General features: G+C 45.0%; 1 protein-coding gene across 1 annotated transcript in view; it reads right to left on the bottom strand.

Annotated features, from left to right (window-relative positions):
• Nucleotides 1–6,992: 6,992 nt before the first annotated feature.
• The window catches only part of lmo7a (LIM domain 7a), a gene marked incomplete at its 5' end in the record, with an annotated part of 56,568 nt that continues 43,695 nt past the window's right edge, over nt 6,993–19,865 (bottom strand). The window contains 14 exons of the mRNA XM_080536856.1: nt 6,993–7,760; nt 8,548–8,650; nt 9,306–9,414; nt 10,002–10,334; nt 11,547–11,748; nt 12,301–12,459; nt 12,802–12,857; nt 13,298–13,348; nt 14,937–15,304; nt 15,513–15,605; nt 16,826–16,933; nt 17,543–17,568; nt 19,246–19,302; nt 19,710–19,773. Of these exons, the coding sequence (XP_080392982.1) occupies nt 7,738–7,760; nt 8,548–8,650; nt 9,306–9,414; nt 10,002–10,334; nt 11,547–11,748; nt 12,301–12,459; nt 12,802–12,857; nt 13,298–13,348; nt 14,937–15,304; nt 15,513–15,605; nt 16,826–16,933; nt 17,543–17,568; nt 19,246–19,302; nt 19,710–19,773 (1,752 nt within the window). The 3' untranslated portion in view covers nt 6,993–7,737. The remainder of the gene's footprint in view (nt 7,761–8,547; nt 8,651–9,305; nt 9,415–10,001; nt 10,335–11,546; nt 11,749–12,300; nt 12,460–12,801; nt 12,858–13,297; nt 13,349–14,936; nt 15,305–15,512; nt 15,606–16,825; nt 16,934–17,542; nt 17,569–19,245; nt 19,303–19,709; nt 19,774–19,865) is intronic.

The raw sequence follows: 19,865 nt of genomic DNA, 5'->3' as shown, positions 1-19,865 counted from the left end.
CTATTCCATGTGAGAAATTGCCAAGAAACTGAACATTTCCTACAACGGTGTGTACTACTCCCTTCAGAGAACAGCACAAACAGGCTCTAACCAGAGTAGAAAGAGAAGTGGGAGGCCCTAGAGTCTAGAGTCTCTAGTTTGAGAAATAGACGCGTCACAGGTCCTGAACTGGCAGCTTCATTAAATGGTACCTGCAAAACACCAGTGTCAACGTCTGCAGTGAAGAGGCGACTCCGGGATGCTGGCCTTCTAGGCAGAGTGGCAAAGAAAAAGCCATATCTGAGACTGGCCAATAAAAGGAAAAGCAAATAATATGGGCAAAAGACCACAGACATTGGACAGAGGAAGATTGGAAAAAAGTATTATGGACAGACAAATCGAAGTTTGAGGTGTTTGGATCACACAGAAGAACATTTGTGAGATGCAGAACAAGTGAAAAGATGCTGGAAGAGTGCCTGACGCCATCTGTCAAGCTGGTAACGTGGGAGATTTGTACACGGTAAGAGGGATTTTGAATAAGGAAGGCTATCACTCAATTTTGCAACGCCATGCCACACCATGTGGACAGCGCTTGATTGGAGCCAATTTCCTCCTACAACAGGACAATGACCCAAAGCACACCTCCAAATTATGCAAGAACTATTTAGGGAAGAAGCAGGCAGCTAGTATTGTCTGTAATGGAGTGGCCAGCGGAGTCACCAGATCTCAACCCCATTGAGCTGTTGTGGGAGCAGCTTGACCGTATGGTACGCAAAAAGTGCCCATCAAGCCAATCCAACTTGTGGGAGGTGCATCAGGAAGCGTGGGGTGAAATTTATTCAAATTATCTCAACAAATTAACAGCTAGAATGCCAAAGGTCTGCAATGCTGTAATTGCTGCAAAGGGAGCATTCTTTGACAAAAGCAAAGTTTGAAGGACAAAATTATTATTTCAAATAAAAATCATTATTTTTTAACCTTGTCAATGTCTTGACTATATTTTCTTGGGTTTTCATGGAAAACACAAAATTGTCTGGGTGACCCCAAACTTTTGAAGGGTAGTGTACATTGACAGAGGTTATCTAAAATGGCAGTGCTCTTATGTGAATGAAAATATTGGACTTGTCCCATCAGTTTTGACAGAGCCTGGCCTGCATGTTTTTGTTTTGGGTCAATGTTACAGCCTGAGGATTACCTGCCCATATGGTCACCCAATCCATCAGTGAATGAGCTGCACTCATGTACCGTCACAAACACACTCCACAGCTCACTACGGCACAGACAGAATTACAGCATAATACCAGATAAGTCTCTCCCTCTCTACTATTTTGTCTGTCTCTCTCTCTATATAGTATCTCTTTTTATCTCACACACACACGCACACGCGCGCGCACACACACACACACACACACACACACACACACACACACACACACCACCATCACCATCACTCTGTCCATGCTACTGCTACGGTAACATCACCTAGGCATAGAGCCAGGGTGAGGACCAAAATAGTAGATTTTGATAATGTGATTGATGATTGTATTTGTGCATCTGTGTCTTTTTGTGTGACAGTGGTTCGCTGCCCAGAATGACAGCGTGGCTGATGAGGAATTTAAAACAGAGAGGCAAGACTTTCCAGCCTCCTTTAGTGAATGCATTTACCTACGCAGACTTCTCCACATGCCATTTTCTGATTTCAAAGTCGTGTCACTCCTGGGTGACACTTACTCATTGCTCAAGAAATTAGATTAAAAAAAAAAGTTTTATCAGCTGACCGGATGTCTTTGTGAAATGTGTACAGATATTGATGTGTCTGTGATTTTTGATTGAAGTATGTTCTCATACAGAGGGGCGAGGGTGTTACAGATTCTAAATGCCATTCCGCTACCTTCTCAGCAGCGGACGCAGTGTACAACACTTCAAACTGATAGACCTGACATGAAATGAAGGACAGATTAAAAATCCCCCCTTTTAATGTCCCCCTCTGATAAAAATTCTAATTAACTTTGGCGAGGGAATGACAGGTGATGATGACAAGGGTGTGTGCAGATTCAGAACACATCAATCCACACACAGGCCTGGGCTGGTAGATGCGGTAACGAGCCTGTGTCAGGGTGTTTGAAGGCAGGTACTACCTTGTACTGTCGCCTGACCGCCAGGCTGTTTCGGATGTAGTCACTGTGTTGATGTCTTGGAAAACAAGATGGTTGACAAGTAAGTGTAAAAATGTAACACGGCTAACTGAATTGTACATGTCAACTACATCATCTATATCCCTGATGCACTGTAGGCATCTTTTGTTTTTACTCTTTTCTTTGGTGTGTCTTTGGCCAGTCTTATCTGCTAGGAGAGAACTCTGTTAGAGAGAGGTCATTGACCAGCACATGACCAGCAATGATAGGATCCAATCTAGATGTCATGTGAATTTAACTCAGCTCATCTTCTCCAAAACACACTTTGGAGAAGATGAGCTGTAAAGAGAGAGCTGGAGAATTAAATGTGAATCAGTATTCCGGGTCGTGTTCAGCCGTAACAGTGAAGCCGGGCGAATTAATGTAGAGCCTGAAAACTTGGTCCCTTGTCACCTCAGGCATAATAACTTCTCAAGCATATCTAGATACTCCAGCTGCGACATCAGCAGCCTTATCATTCATGCGCTATGTTACAGTACAGCTCCCTCTCCTTATTTTAAAAAACAAATTGAAAGCCCAATGCATTTTAATTCTGGTGCTACTGTGCCCACTCAGCCTGAGTAAGGAAGGAGACAAACAGTGATTGGAATGCGGAAGGAGGCCATGGAGAGACATCACAAGTGTTCCTGTTCTGATTCTAACCATCCCATTCCGTTCACGTCTGTTTCTTTCCTGCAACTGGTTTACAAAGAGGAGAGGTGTCGTGCTTCACTTTTCTCTGTTAATCCTTTTGATTCTTGTACCTCGATGAATTATTCTCTTGGTTTGGACGGTTTCCCTTGACATGGTCGGGGAAGAACCTCCAGGTCGGTAATGGAACGCTGAAACTGAGTTCTGAGTGAACACAGCATGAACTAAAGCTGCCTTATCTTACATGGAGGGAGGAGGAGAGGAAAGGAGGGGAGAGGGGAGGGGAGGGGAGGGGGAGAGGAGGAGAGGAGAGGGGAGGGGAGGGGAGGGGAGAGGAGGGGAGAGGAGGGGGGAGAGGAGAGGAGAGGAGAGGAGGAGGGGAGGGGAGAGGAGGGGAGGGGAGGAGAGGGGAGGGGAGGGGAGGGGAGGGGAGGGGAGGGGAGGGGAGGAGAGGAGAGGAGAGGGGAGGGGAGTTGCATTCACAAGACAAGTCTAATAAGCACTCTTCCGATGTGACTGGGTGGGGTGGGGGGGGGTCTTTTGAAAGAGCAATGGATACATGCTGGCCTAACGATGGAGATATTGCCTTATTACACCTTAATACAGGGGTATTAAGCACTCACCATTATGTTGTCTTTTAACATCCTTGACAAACATTATAGAATATACTGTACCTAAATTATGATTGACTGAATGATTAAATGTGTTTGAATATTTAAAAATAAACAATTACTCATTTGTAAGGAGCATACCTTACATGCCTTAACATGCTATTGCATTGCATTTCAATGCCTCTGTATTCACGACTGAGCTTCTCAAATAGGAATGATCAATGTCATTGTGTACTGCGACTTGGGGCAGCTGTGGCGCAGGAGGTAGAGCCGGCGTTTAATGACTCCAAGGTTGGCAGATCGGTGGTTCTAAGTAACCACAGCTGGCCACATGTCAAGGTGTCCTTGGGCAAGACACTGAACTCCAACATTGCTCCCAATGAGCGGGTCGGCGCCTTGCATGGTAGCTTGCCACCATTGGTGTGAGAGGCCATTGTAAAGCTCTTTGGAATAAGGTGCTATTAAAGTCAGTCTGTCAGTCCATTTACTGCTGTTTAATCTCTTTTGAATGAGGTTTACCCTTTTGTGAGCCCAATCATATGGAGGTAGGACTCGGATCCAGACTGATATTACATTCGTTTAACAAAAGGTCACTGAACAAGCTTTTTCATGTTTGAGTCTTTATCAGGAGAGAGAATTGCTTTTGTGTAGTATGTACCATCCAACAAAAGAAAGAACTCACTATAAAGGATATTCAACATGGAGAACATTGCAGAATAAGGATGACAGATTTTTCCGTCGAAACCTTTGCAAAAAGTTAACTTTAATTTTTAAGCCTCTCGAAAATGATGAAATACCCAGAAAACCATTGTACTCAGGGGAGGCCATACAAATGTGTGTATCTTGATGTGGGAAAAACCCATACACTTTTGTAAACAGTCACTTTTACTTTGCAAAAACATGTACTGGACAGTCAGTCAGTGATCATACAGAACGTATCTATGCTATCAATGGAGTGCATTTCACCTTAGTTTCACAAATAACTCCTATCAATTGATTGAAATTGGTCAAAACTGATCTGATAAGGAGCTTGGTGCTCCCTACCTCATTTATTTAATATGTATCTGTGTAATAAAACACATCTGTTTCCTTCAGTAAGCTCCTTAAAGCTCCTAATGAGATGTTTGACAGAGCCTTATGGAGACTGTACACCATGGCAACAGGTCTTGTGAGACATGGTTGGTGATGACATGACTACATTTAGCATCAACTCAGATCAGATGATCACAGGTGGATTAGTGTCTGATTCTAAAGAGTACACCAAGAGTGAAAAACAGGTTACTGCAGAATCAATAGATATCTATTATTTTACTAGCAACATCCGTCTGTTCATGGGGTCGTCTACAAGCCCATGAGCTTCTAATATTTTGAGATATAAGAGTACAAGTACTAAGACAATGAAATGCAGTTTGGCATCTAACCAGTGCAAATAGTGCAGAGACATGATTATGTAGACACTGCATGGTATGACCGTGGTATGATATGATATGATAAATATGATAGGCTATGATATGAGAAAACAACATTGCCTTCTTTTATTTCTAAAGCCCTTTCTTCCTGTCAAAACGTCAAAATCTACTGTACAGCACATCATTCCTAAATTAGCTTTTTTCCACCCGATCACAGGAGTGGTTCGTTTTTGAGGTTGTGCATGTTTCCACCAACTTTTGAAAAAAACGGCTTTTAGCCAGTATGGTCCAAAAAAGTGGAACGAACTCCAAGCGATACGAAAAAAACGGGGTTACAGTGTTCATGTTTTGCATAAAATTGTATCTTGTGTTTCTTTTTGTTTGTTTTCTTGTTCGTATCCTATGCATTTGTATCGTTTGTATTGTAGGGCTCCCTTGAAAAAGCAACTGGTCTCAATGTGACTCCCTCAATGTTAAAATAAAGGCAAACTGTACTGTACATTGCAACACATTCGTTCCAGAGCATTGCAATGTAACATAGTAACATGTCTGTCACTGCAATGGGCTAGGTGCACGATCTCACTACTTCCTGAAAGGCAACTGGTATGAACATATCCTGTCTCACTCTATTGGTTTAATTGATTAATCAGCTGTGCACTGTGTGTTCCAACGGTTTACCGCACAGCTGATTAATCAATTAAACCAATAGAGTGAGACAGGATATGTTCATACCAGTTGCCTTTCAGGAAGTAGTGAGATCGTGCATCTAGCCTATTTAAACACGAGACAAAAATCCCCCAAAATGCTGAACATATATATACAGTAACACAAACAACTTCAGCGTGTGTCTGTCGACGAAGCCTTTTTTGGTTCCATGTGAAACCCCTTTGCCAACGAGGGTTCTGCATGGCACCAACAATTCTTACTTAAAGGATTCTCAATAAAAGATAAGTCTGATAGCTTGCTTTTCAAGATGCAACGTGAATTCTGCTCACAGATGAGATGACAGTCATCACACAGTCTATTGAAGTGAATTCAAAAGGGGGAATTTCAGTAAGAAAGTTATTTAAGAACACAGTGCCCCCTGGTGGCTCATTTAAAACACACTTGCTGTAGGTGATGCCTAATAGAGAGGAAATAATGCATTTGTACCAAATCTGGTACACCGTAATATGCCCATGACCATCCTCATTTGCACATTTGTACCCTTTCCCTGTAAGAAAAATAACACTGTTTGAACCTTGAAAGTGGTGAAGGTTGAAGTGAAGACATACTTGTGGAGACTGTTGGAGACAGATGATGTATCATGGGTATTATCTGAGCTATTCCATCTGTGTTCAATCTTCATACAGGCCTCAATCCTCTGGCTAGCTGAGCCCACCAGACGGCTTCTATCAAAGCACCATTAAACACGACATATCAGACAAACGCTATGATTACCCCTGTCAGAGGCTCGCATCAGTCCTGGCAGTGGCCAATAAGCTTTGAAATAAAGACGGGATGCTTGTGTTGAGGGTTTCACATTTCTTGGCCATTGACTGTGCTTGGCGCCATGCAGACCCAGTTTGTTTTCCAAGCACTAGGATTAAAATCTCCCCACAAGGAGCCAAGGAAAATCTAAAAAAGGAATTGAAGAATTTGAGATGTTTGCATAAAACCCTAGGACTATTTGTGCTTTTCCCCACTCATTTCCATTCTTTGCCTCACAAGAGCTTATTTTCATTTGTGGAAAATGAGGACAAACTCTCACTCTCACACGCTCTCGTATGCATTAGCAAAAGGCGAGAAGCATGGAGGACCGAGGACTCAGGAGTGTCTCCATTAATTTACATATGAATATTGGATGTACTGTATGTTTATGCAGATATTATTTCATTACAGCTGGAATGGAAGAATAGATTAAGAGAATAGCTTATCACAGTAATCAAATGTAATGCATGCGTAGGGAATGAAATATGCATGACAAATTGGCTTTGGAGAACATACAGCAGGCAGGTCCTCTGAACCCTGAACAAAAACTCATTGAAATTCTTTTCATTACCAATATAGCACTGAGAGACACAGAGAATGAGAGGGAGAAAGGGTAGAATCCTATAATTATGAGTGGTTATAAGCGTTCACATGGTTGAATAAAGATGAATACAGAGGCGGGCATCAGGGTTTGGTCATTTTATTTACAAATGTTATTGAACAAGGTTTGCCTCAATGCCATACAGTATATAATATCTTTTTTTCTCAGGCAATAAAACGTAAACTTCTCAAATGCATAAGCCCACTATCAATGAGAAAAACTCAAAATAAGTGCTCTCCACCAACCATGACAGTTTTTAAATATCTTATGAATGCATTTAATCTCAATAATCTTTTCCCCCAAAACAAACAAAAAAGGCACATCGATAAAAATAAACAAGATAATATCTTAGTTGTCAACAAACCGTTTTATAGCACAAGACTCAAAGGTAGAAAGAAAGCCTAGACAAAATGAGATGAAACTGCAGGCTTTCCCCAGTCTAACATGAAAACTCCTACGTTTCTGAAATCTGTCAGAATTATTTATAATTAATAATCTTATGGACAAGACCGACATCGGTTTTGAGTATTGTTTTTTGCTAAAACATCTAAAACTTGTAGGCATGCATGTCCCTTATACTTTGTACGACCAATTTTAATACTTTGATATAAACACGTTAACTTTCATATTGTCAATCTCACCGTCTCGCGTGTGTGTAAGTGTAAAAAGAAGGTATAGATAGATAACTGAAGAATCAGGGCTGTAGAATCATAAACACAAATACATCTACATTTCTCATTCTCAATCTAGCCAAGAGTGTCACGGCTGGTTGCCATGGCTGCAGTGTTCATGGGTTGTAGTCAGGAGTAGACTCCTCCTCTATCTGTTGTAGCACAGTGATGTCACATGGAGGTTGGCTGTCCAACTACAGGGGAAGGGAAGACAAGTGTGACTATACAATACGCATCCATACAATACGCATCCATACAATCGCGTCCACAGTCACTTTGCTGCTTATGCATTAAAGTTAAACCATCATTTCTTTCTCTATTTGAGAGTGCTGGCCATATGATTACTTACTATACAATATAACATGATACCACACACAGCACAACTCAAAAACAAATCTAGACTAGTTAAACACGGCATAAGAAAATAAATACTACTTAGAAGACGGTTTGCACTTTGGTCAATATAACCCCTACTAGTTAGTTACTTCATAATCAGGAGAAATCTAAATACTGTCTTTTACAGTTTTACAGAAATCTCACACTGCCTCCTGACAGGGTTAATTTTGGCAGTTTTTTTTTGTCACTTAGTCTTAGTCTTTAGATGGAGATGCACACCCGTTCTAGTCACACCCAGTCACCTCCATCCTTCTTAGTTCCAGTCCAGTTCCAGTTGACGAAAACTGAAAACATTCCAGTGCAGTTTCAGTCCACAACAACTCCTTAGTGCAGCCCTACTCATAGACGAAAACTTGACTCAAATGTTTTGGGAGTTTTTGTAGACCAAAACCACACTGAAATGCCTTCCGTCTTCGTCAACCAAAACCAGAACCAGAACCAAGAAGGACAGAAATTACAAAATGTGACCAAAACCAATGTGCATCTTCGTCCAAAGATCAAGACTGACTAAACAACTAAAAAGCCTGCCAAAATGAACACTGCCCCCTGGAGGCTTCTGTAATAGGAGGAGGAGGAAGTACTTACCTTTGAATCGCATGTAGCAGGAGTTACAGTAGAGCTGTCTGCTTCGTATTCTGACCTCTGCTCCAGCCTCCGATCCTCCAAGGTCGCACTTACAGTCGATGCACTGGGGGTAAGAGCTGAGTCAGAGTCTGGTCCTACTGTCTACTCCCCCACCAGGTGGGAGAGAGGTGAGGACAGACAGACACTGTCCTCCTAAGCAGCGGCCATGAGGAGAGCCGGGGGGGGGGGGGGCTCAGCAACAGCCAGAGACACAGAGCGAATGAGAGACACCAGACACTGACTTGACAGACAGAGGGACCAATAAGAACAGGGAGAACATGCCCAAGCACAGATTCCCCAGGGCCGATCAACCAACCCATATGAAGCATTAAGGTGTTAGGTGAGCTAGGTGAATGATTGATTGGTAAGCGAGGTTTGGCACATACGCACACAGAGAACCATGGAAACAAAATCTAGCAAATATGAGTGAGATCATTTCACTGGAGGTTTAAAAAAAAAAAAAAAAACGTTTGTAAAACCTGGAAACCAAATCAACTGGTAATTACACTCCACAGAACACATGATACCAGATCCTATGTTTCCTTGGTTTGGTGTTAGTAAGGGTTCTGCAGGATCAGATCTAACTGAGATTCAGTCATATTAATCAGATTAGTAATCAGGTTAGTGTTCAGACGATCAGACGACGATTTAGTTTTGAGGACAAGCCAAACTGCAGGCCGGCACCAGTCCGGGTCGGTGTGTTAACTTTGAACTCTCACCTTAAAGCAGGTCAAATGATAACAGAGTCCCAGGGACTCGATGATCATGGCTGCTCCCTTGCCCAGCGGTGTGTCACAGAACGTACAGATTTTCTTGCCACTCACTGACCTGAGGTTATAGAACGTAGAACCGTGACTGGAGAGCCAAGAACACACATACTGTACTCTCTGCGTCTGTGAGCAACGTCAACAACAATCACAAACACCGTTGGGGGGGAGAAGGACCAGGTGTGTGACGGCTGAGACTATCCTTAGAAGTGCTGAGTCAGGTGTAAATGCATGGAGCTCAAATAAAACACAACGCTAAGAAGCAGCAATAAGGGAGGTGTGTTCCAATATTCTGAAATGGCCTCCTTTCCTTTCCTCTGTGGCCAGTGAAAAAGGAACGCAGCAACATGGCATAAACCTACCTAGTCCACACTTGCACTGGCCCAGTCCATTCAAGACTCAGAGGAAAGGAGACTAACAAAGGAAGCCATCTGAGAGTGTTGGGACAGAGCCTGTGGTATCTAGTATGAATACCGAAAACAAGCTTGAGGTAGAAGTAGCCCTTAACCACAAGATCCATACCCCAATATTAACCATAAACATGACATACTAAATATCTGACCACTTACCAGTGGTTAGTGGCAACTCCTACTGACTCCTAGTGACATTTTTGACAAGGAAGCATTCTAGCCAGTGATGGATGGTTACCTGCTGCGCTGCTGTGATGATGGGCGTGACTCTGGGGAGTCCTCGCTGGGGCCAGGGCCTGGAGAGGGGGTGGGAGAGGGGGAGGAGGGGGAGGGCGAACGCTGGGACCAGGAGGAGGGGTTTCCTCCCCCCTGTTTGAGGGAGCTCATGGAGAGGGAGGAGGGAAGGGTGGCTGAGCCAGGACGACCGCTGTACCCCCCGCCATAGGAGGAAGTGTTACCCGAGAGGGCGGAGTGAGGCCGGCTGTAGTTGGGTATAGAGGAGGTGCTTCCTGGGGTCCATGACGAACGCCAGGACGATCGGGGCACGTCCAGGTTGTCCAGAGACTCGCCTCTGCAAAGCCAAGCGAGCGGCCCGTTGTTAGTCAATCGTAACAAAGAAGCATTACTACATAGAGATAGTAAGTCAATAGAAAATGTAAACTTCCTTTATGTAAGACAGTCACCCTTCGCAGACAGGCACTTTATTCTACTGCTACCTGCTGTCATCTACTACTACCTCTGGGCTATACTCATGCCATTTCTATTATTTATTATTTCTACAAATACATTATTCTTTTGTGTTATTGTTTAAAAAAAAAATATATAACTATTGCCAGTTTTCTCTTATTGCTGCAATGTTGAGGGATCGAAGCCTAAAGGCCAATGCACACGGCCCCGATTTTGTCACACCGCCGAATTCGATTCCATTGTTTTGAATGAGACAATGCACACGGCGTGCGATGCGATATTGTCGCACGACAACATTCGATTCTCCATTCACATTCATTCATTCATTGGTGTGAATTGAGAATCGAATGTTGTCGTGCGACAAAATCGCACGCCGTGTGCATTGGCCTTAATAATTTAACTCTGTTATACTTGTATAATGGCATGTAACAATACACTTGATTCTGATTCTAAATAGAGACTGTGACACTTCATTTGACAACAGGGTCATGTTTGGTAAGAGAACCTCTAGAGAACCTGTAGTGTTGGCAGGTAAAGCAACCCAAAGCATTCAAGTAACTGAAAATAGTTGTTGTTGAGGTGTTATTCAAACTGGCATATAGGACTACATTGCAATGAATGATTAGTCCTTAATATGCTCCATGAGACACTTGATGGGTGACTTCTACTCCCACCTCACTAGAGCCCAGTATTTCAAAACGCTTCATCTAGATCAGAATGATCCAGATTCATTTTTGCGACCGGGCATATTTTGAGTAGGATAGAGGAATCAATCAACTAGCTTGATCAGATTCTTGACAGCAAAAAAAAAAGTATTTGGATCATTCTGATCCAGATGAAACGTTTTGTAATACTGGGCCCTGTAGACGACACCTCACTCTTAAAATGCCTCTCTCTCAAATTCAAGTGTGTCAGATCGATCAGTTGAGTGTTCAAGGAAGCGGGCATTCTTACGATTCAGACGGGATGGACACAAACTAGATTGGTCCATCCGTCTCTACCTCATCACGTCATGGACAGTGTACTTGAGTATGAGCTCAACCCTCCTAGACCCCCAGGCCGGTGGAGCCTTGAGCGCCCCCCCCAGGTGGAGTACCTCCGGATGAGGGCGGCGAGGCCTTCTGGTTCCTTGCTGGTGGTGGTGCTGGTGGAGCGCTGGCGGATCCAGCTGTTGTCTGTCGTCAGGTGGGTCTTCTTCTTCATCTCCCTCAGGATCTGTTGCCTCTCCTGCTCAGCCTGAGACGGGCCCTGCCCCTTTCTCCCCCACGATGACGCCTCGCTCAGCCCGCTGCTAGCAACTGTGGCCAATGAGAGAGAGGGAGTCCGAAAATAAACACCCAGATCAATGAGAGAGGAGAGAGAATCAGAAAGCAAGGGCGTATACTGTAGCAGCAGTGAATTCATTTCTGTGACCGACTTACAGAAGCTATTCATTCTAGAGCGATGAGAGCACATACCATACACATTTGATAGAGACTGATTGGTCCTTAGAATCATGAATTCATTCGCTAACTCATTAATCACTGAACTCATTTATTCATTCATTCAGTTTTTTCCCCAAGCAACAAAGGTTGAGTCACAGACCTAGGAAGTGAAGTGACCCGTGAGTGACAAACGTGTCACGGCGAACAATCGACTGACTGAATTACCACTTTGGTATTGAGTAAACCAAGGAGGTTGAGCTTGTGAAATTTACTGCGTGACAGACTGCTTGATTGGTCTATTGATCCTTCCAGTATCAATCAAAGTGCTGTCATGTTAATTTGAAATGTCAGCAGCGATTGATTGGCTGACTGATGGGTTGATTGAGTTGATTGAGGACAGCTGGTGGCCATTGGGCTGTTGCCCACCTCTCTCTGGCTGTCTGTATCTCATGGCATTGAGGATGTTCCTTCTCTCCAGCTCCAGCTCTGATGCAGCCCTCTGAAGCTGGTCTTTCCTGTTACGCTTACGCATCAACTCCTCCTCCAGTAACCTCTCGGCCATGCCTCCCCCTCGACTGTACCAGCCTGGGTACAGCCCATACACACACACACACACACACACACACACACACACACACACACACACACCACACACCACACACACACACACACACACACACACACACACACACACACACACACTGACTTACTGACACATACAGTAGGTTCAAACACATGCACACGCAGACAGTCAATCGCCTGCCTCACACACTTATGTCACAGCCCCCCCTGAGGTGACAGTAAGGCCTGCTGCGTCTCCACTGTGGGTGATTCATACTTGATGGATCCACTGTGAGTGATTTAACTCCTGTCCATGTGAATCCATGAACTGATGAACTGGTGAACAGCTCAATCAAACTGACTAACCTTTTGTCTGTGGTTTCTCCGTATCATCAAGCTCGGGAGTGGATTTGGACTTTGCCCTGCCAATCCAGATAAAAACAGATTTAAGAGCATAATCCATAATACTCATTACTCCCAATCAAGTTAACGGAATTTGAAGGAAAACAGATAAAAGACATTACATTGATCTACCTGGAGTATACAACTACCTGTTACATACATAAATACATAAACAGATATACTGAGGGCTATGGGACATATCAAGAACATACATGTTCAGACAATGGTTAGACTAGGCTAAACAGTGCTGTATAAAAAGTAAGGCACATGGGTTGAGGTAATCATTAGGCCCCGTTGGTTAGACATTAGCTATGGAGTGGTACAGTAAGCACGCACACACACACGCGCACACATGCACATGCACACACGCACGCACACACACACACACACACACACACACACACACACACACACACACACACACACACACACACACTCATACACACACACTCACACTGACCTGTCTGCCATGGATAGCTCATGCCTGGCATAGCCATGGGAGTCACCCACCCTGTGATCCAAGACAGGGTGTTAGAGAGAGACAGGGTGTTAGAGAGAGAGAGAGGCAGGGTGTTAGAGAGAGAGAGGCAGGGGGTTAGAGAGAGAGAGGCAGGGTGTTAGAGAGAGAGAGGCAGGGGGTTAGAGAGAGAGAGGCAGGGGGTTAGAGAGAGAGAGGCAGGGGGTTAGAGAGAGAGAGGCAGGGTGTTAGAGAGAGAGAGGCAGGGGGTTAGAGAGAGAGAGGCAGGGGGTTAGAGAGAGAGAGGCAGGGGGTTAGAGAGAGAGAGGCAGGGGGTTAGAGAGAGAGAGGCAGGGGGTTAGAGAGAGAGGCAGGGCGTTAGAGAGAGAGAGGCAGGGGGTTAGAGAGAGAGAGGCAGGGGGTTAGAGAGAGAGAGGCAGGGCGTTAGAGAGAGAGAGGCAGGGGGTTAGAGAGAGAGAGGCAGGGGGTTAGAGAGAGAGAGGCAGGGGGTTAGAGAGAGAGAGGCAGGGGGTTAGAGAGAGAGAGGCAGGGGGTTAGAGAGAGAGAGGCAGGGGGTTAGAGAGAGAGAGGCAGGGGGTTAGAGAGAGAGAGAGGCAGGGTGTTAGAGAGAGAGAGGCAGGGGGTGAGAGAGAGAGAGGCAGGGGGTTAGAGAGAGAGAGGCAGGGGGTTAGAGAGAGAGAGGCAGGGTGTTAGAGAGAGAGAGGCAGGGGGTTAGAGAGAGAGAGAGGCAGGGGGTTAGAGAGAGAGAGGCAGGGTGTTAGAGAGAGAGAGGCAGGGTGTTAGAGAGAGAGAGGCAGGGGGTTAGAGAGAGAGAGGCAGGGGGTTAGAGAGAGAGAGGCAGGGTGTTAGAGAGAGAGAGGCAGGGGGTTAGAGAGAGAGAGGCAGGGGGTTAGAGAGAGAGAGGCAGGGGGTTAGAGAGAGAGAGGCAGGGGGTTAGAGAGAGAGAGGCAGGGGGTTAGAGAGAGAGAGGCAGGGGGTTAGAGAGAGAGAGAGGCAGGGGGTTAGAGAGAGAGAGAGGCAGGGGGTTAGAGAGAGAGAGGCAGGGGGTTAGAGAGAGAGAGAGGCAGGGGGTTAGAGAGAGAGAGGCAGGGTGTTAGAGAGAGAGAGGCAGGGGGTTAGAGAGAGAGAGGGGGTTAGAGAGAGAGAGGCAGGGGGTTAGAGAGAGAGAGGCAGGGGGTTAGAGAGAGAGAGAGGCAGGGGGTTAGAGAGAGAGAGGCAGGGGGTTAGAGAGAGAGAGGCAGGGGGTTAGAGAGAGAGAGGCAGGGGGTTAGAGAGAGAGAGGCAGGGGGTTAGAGAGAGAGAGGCAGGGGGTTAGAGAGAGAGAGGCAGGGGGTTAGAGAGAGAGAGAGGGTTAGAGCACACAGACAGACAGATACAGGACAAAGCACAGACAGACAGACAGGCAGAAAGGCAGACAGACCATTAGTGGTTAGGGTTACTGCAGTGCCGAGGTTACAATACAGACAACAGACATTAGAACAGGCAATCCCCCACTGTTAGTGCTTCATAGCATCTGCAGATTACAGATTAGGGCAAACATTAAGGTTTGAGGACAAACTGAGGTTATTCCATACGAGTTAACAGTTTTAAGTGTCATTCTGAAGCCAGACAGGCTACTAACCCCTGCTGCTGTTCCAGGGCTCTCTCTCTCTCCCTGCGCTGATGCTCAGTGGCCTCCTGGCGCCTCCTCTCCTCCTCCCTCTCCTCCTCTCTCCTCCGCTGCCATTTCAGCTCCTCCTCCTCCCTCGTCTTCCTCTCCTCCTCCTCCAGCTTTTCTCTCCTCTTCCTCTCCTCCTGGAGACGCAGCAGCTCGCGCTCCTCCTCGTCCCTCTTCCTCCTCTCCTCCTCCTGTCTTTGCTGCTCCTCCTGCTCCCTCCTCCTCCTCTCTTCCTCCTGTGCCACCTCCCGGTCTTCCCAGGGGGCAGCGGGCTGGTTGAGGGGGGAGAGGGGGCTGATGCTGCGGCTGTGCACCTCCACTCTCTCTTGCTCCTGCGTAGGGACCGAGGAAGAGCCTTTGTAACTCCCGTTTCAAACGGTGACATCTCATACATTCAGGTCTATGACAGGTGTCTTAATTGTAGAAACTAAGGGGTTGATGCAAGTCTGATCCCTGTCAATATTCATTGCTAATGGGGAACTCTCAATAGCAGCAGCCATACTGTACATGTGACCTGCTCATGTGATGTGTCCTCCTCACCTCCGGGTGGTGTCTGCTCCCCACAGTCACCGCCTCCCGCTGGGCCTTACGCCACTCCTCCTCCAGCTTCTCCTGGTCACGCTTGTACTTCTCCTGGAAGAACAAACACACAGATGTATGCTTGTACCCATACTGTATACAGTGCACGCACACAGCCAGCTGTCATACCGTACGTAAAAAAGACAAGAACAGCACTTTCCAAAAAACTACAAAGGGGCACTTTGAAGTCAAGCTCGAGGGTTAGAGAGTCAAAACCTTAACACAGTCGGCTGTGCATGAAACAGTTACAGATATTTTTACCCCCAAAACCACTCAGGCGTTTTAACAAGCGCTTCAGTCGAGCATGATCCCTGGAGTAGGTGAACTTGGGCATGCTAGGCAGAAAGTCTATCCGGCTCGTTAAGGAATTAGGCTGTTAAACCAACAGGGAATAACACTGGAGGAATAACAAGCTGCTCTGCAGGGGTCAGGTTGGACACATCTGATCTTTTACTCCAGAAATAGACCTTGGGAGAGTGTTATGGACAGACGAGGAGAGGGACGGACAGAGGATTGGTTATGGAGATGTTTCGCTATAGGTTTAGGCAGGCAGGCACTGGGGATTCAGTAGTACCAGATGCTTTGTTCCTGCACAGGGAGCTCTATACTGAAACCGTGTGAGAACATTTCAACAGCAGTCTAGCATTGTTTCATGGATACCTAAAACATAGGTAATCTCCTACTCTGCTGCTGTAATGGTGCTCGTTTTACTATTAGTTGCAGGAATCTGTTTATAGCCAAAACATTAAACGGTTCCCATTCAATGCAGTCCTTTTATCTTCAGTAGACTTCATATGTGGTATGCAACACATAACGTGTAATACAGGTCCCTACTTGTAATAACATAATGCAAACATCAAAGTGTACTTGCTTGGGTATCGCCAGTGTTCTTGCTATGGTATTGTAATATACTGTATATGATGGACAAATGGTTCATCCAGTGATTGTGAGACTAATTTGGTAAATGGTAAACGGACTGCACTTCTACAGCGCCTTATTCCAAAGCGCTTTACAATGGCCTCTCATTCACCCAATCACACACACATTCACACACCAATGGCGGCATGCTACCATGCAAGCCGCCGGCCCGCTCATTGGGAGCAATTTGGGGTTCAGTGTCTTGCCCATGGACTTCTCGACACGTGGCCAGCTGGGGATCAAACCGCCAACCTTGCGATTATTACACGCCGGCTCTACCACCTGAGCCACAGCCGCCCCTACCTCCTGAGCCACAGCCGCCCCGCCTATTTGAGTGGGTCAGACCCTGTCTTTACCTGTAGGAGGAGCTCCTGCTCCCTCTGCCACTTCTCCTGGCGTCTGCGCTCCTCCTCAGGGTCCCAGTTCCAGCGGGCGGAGGAAGGAGCGATGGAAGGAACGGCCAGCTTACAGAGAAGAGGAAAACACACAGTGTTACTGCACATACTCTACTGATGTCAGTGTCTAGAATGTCATTTGTCATGTCGCCTTTGTGTGAAGCCAACGGCAAATGTCCACACAGTTTTTTTGTTTTTTTTGTGATATCCATTTTTTTCATTATTATTTTTTCGCTCAATTACACAGAACACAGTTTTTATCTTCATCATTCCATACACTGTATACAGCATCAGAAAAACAAGTATTAAGACAGTAGCAACCGACCATATACTTTTTTAGTCTCCGTTTTCACAGTGAAGTTCAGACACTACCTCACTAAAGTGATTTTAATTATCCACTTTCAACAACTTATGTTCCCCTGAAACTCAATGAATGACACAAAGGTTGAGGAATGTTTGCTAACATCCTCTTCTCTGTACTTAAGGTAATTGGCCATTTACGGGCTTAAGAGGGTGAATGATCCTGCCTCCGGGGCAGTAGTTAACCTCCCTCAAAGTGAAGATGTCACTCATCAACCCTTTGTAATGATAATCATATCCACTTACAAAGACCCCGTGTTAAGGACCTCAGCGTAGCCAAAGAAAACACCACTTTTTAGATAATCAAAGAGTACTTACGTCTGATATTGCGGACTCTGATCCTCCTTTGAAAAAAATCAAACCCAAACAATTTACAGGTTAAATAGCATTCAGTCATCTTCTTCCAGTCATAACTCAGAATGAGTTACAGGCTAAAGCACAGAGAAGTATTATACATATTTATTGTACACACCTGTAGACTATACTACATCATCGCAAATCTAGTAGGCTTGTTAAACACTTCCAGGTCAAGTGTGAGTTCAGAGTTTGTAAACACTGAGTTTAATCTGTCGGCTAAAATGTAGGATTTTAACAAGGCAGAGCAGACAAGGTCGTTTAAGTTGACCTCCCTTGGATTCTAAGACTGACTGACTACAGGAGTCTAAGATTATTTTTGTAACAGTCTGTGATTGCTGAAGTAGTTACTAAAAATGCTGACTGTTACACTAATTAGATCCAACCAAAAGGAATACATTATCCAACAATTAATCCTGCATGATAATCAAATCACTCAAAAGGACATCACAGCAGCATGCACACGACACAAACATTAAAAACAACTCAGAATAAAGTGTCACCAGCCAACAAGGTGCACATTGATCTTGATTCTTGACACATTGATGACACATGCATTGGCATTAGTAACACGAGAGCACCGGAAACATTAAAAGCACAACATGCAGAGTGGAGGGGAGATGTGTGTAATCTGAGCACCATACCAACATACCAGACACTGTTCCAAGACACCTTCTAAGTGAGAGTATCTCTTGCACTTTAGCTTCGCAGGTTTATAGCTTGGTGAACAAGGACAACTACATTCTCTCTGTGTATACAGGCTATCAAAGATATCTGAAACTAATCAAGAACTAAACTGAACTAATCAAGAAACTATACACCTGCTTATGGAGAAGGACCAAAGGACCAACAACCGTTGGTGTATCTGTCTATAGGGTTGGTATGTCGGCATGGCATCTGACATGCTGTCTAGCCTTTGGAGCTGATTGAATACTATGGTTATATTTTTCATAGTGTGGTTAAATAACTAGAATGAATGTCTAATAACATAATCAGCCATGGGAATATGGGAGCTATAGTGACCTTTTTAGCCTCATAGCTCTCAACAGGAGATCCAGACTTGTCTATCAGCTATTGTTTCTTGTTACTATTTTAGCTGTCTAGAATTCATCGCAACTATCTGATTAACTGGTCTACAGGCGTCATCTTTGTTGACATTCTAGGCTCTGTCAGCTCAGACAGCATGTCAGTGTCTCAGATGTTGCAGGTGGAGAAACACTGCACACCCAACCCCTGTTTACCACAAAGATAGACCAGCGCACTGACACTGGGCCCTGAGCAGCCTGAGGAGGGAGGGAGGGAGGGAGGGAGGGGGAGAGCAGAGGGGTTACAAGTATGCTCCTCCAAAAACATATGAGCTGGAAGAAAAGCAGCGGCCCCAACACAGAGCCCTGGGGAACTCCTGTGCATTCAGTTTTTTGTCTCAACCGTCGCTTAATCCTAATCAATTGATCTGAAATCGCAGACGTTTAGAAAATGTACAGATCAGTTGATTATAATCATTATTTTTTGGTTGTGACAACAAACTGTACATACATAGCATGGTGTGGTCCCATCGGACAACTTCTAGGACAGAGAGAGATGGAAGCCCAGAGCACCCAGCCACCCGATCACATTGAGACAATAGATGTTTACCAACACCCGGACTTGGTCAGTTTTTTTTTTACCTTGTTCAAAAAACTCTGACCTCCGTTTTAAGTTTTTCAAAGACATGGGTTCTGAATCTACGTGAGATATGGAGAAATTAGTACAGGAACAGAGAAGTACAGTGAGAGAGGACCACTTGGAAAGAAAGAGTAAGAACTTGTATTAATGGGAAAATTCGAGAGATCCACAACTGAAAACATAACCAATATACATCAGGATGATATCTATTACCAACAGTTGACAAACATTGAAAGTTAGGGTCCCATAAAGTCCTTAAAAAATGCTCACAAACATATCCTTCACCAAAACCATGACATCAAGCATTTCACAATGCTCACAAACATATCCTGCACCAAAACAGTCATCAAGCATTTCACCCAAAACACGGTCCCAAACAGAACACAGAACACACGCTTTCTCAATGCAGTTAATGAAGGCTGATCATAATTCAAGTAGTCTGGTTAGTGTCTGCACTGCTCTCTACCTTTGTTCCTAATGGTCACAGACTCGTCACGAAAACCACCATTCATTCCATTAGATGACACGTCCTGCAGAGAGACACAGAGGAAGCACGTCAAAACTCTTCTCAGAGCATTTCAAGATATCATGGAGATTGATTCAAGTTGATTCATTGAAAAAG

The sequence above is a fragment of the Nansenia antarctica genome (genome assembly GCF_963989245.1).
Source record: "Nansenia antarctica genome assembly, chromosome: 7".
Taxonomy (NCBI): domain Eukaryota; kingdom Metazoa; phylum Chordata; class Actinopteri; order Argentiniformes; family Microstomatidae; genus Nansenia; species Nansenia antarctica.
Note: the sequence above shows the minus strand (reverse complement) of the source record. Positions and strands in the feature narration are given on the sequence as shown.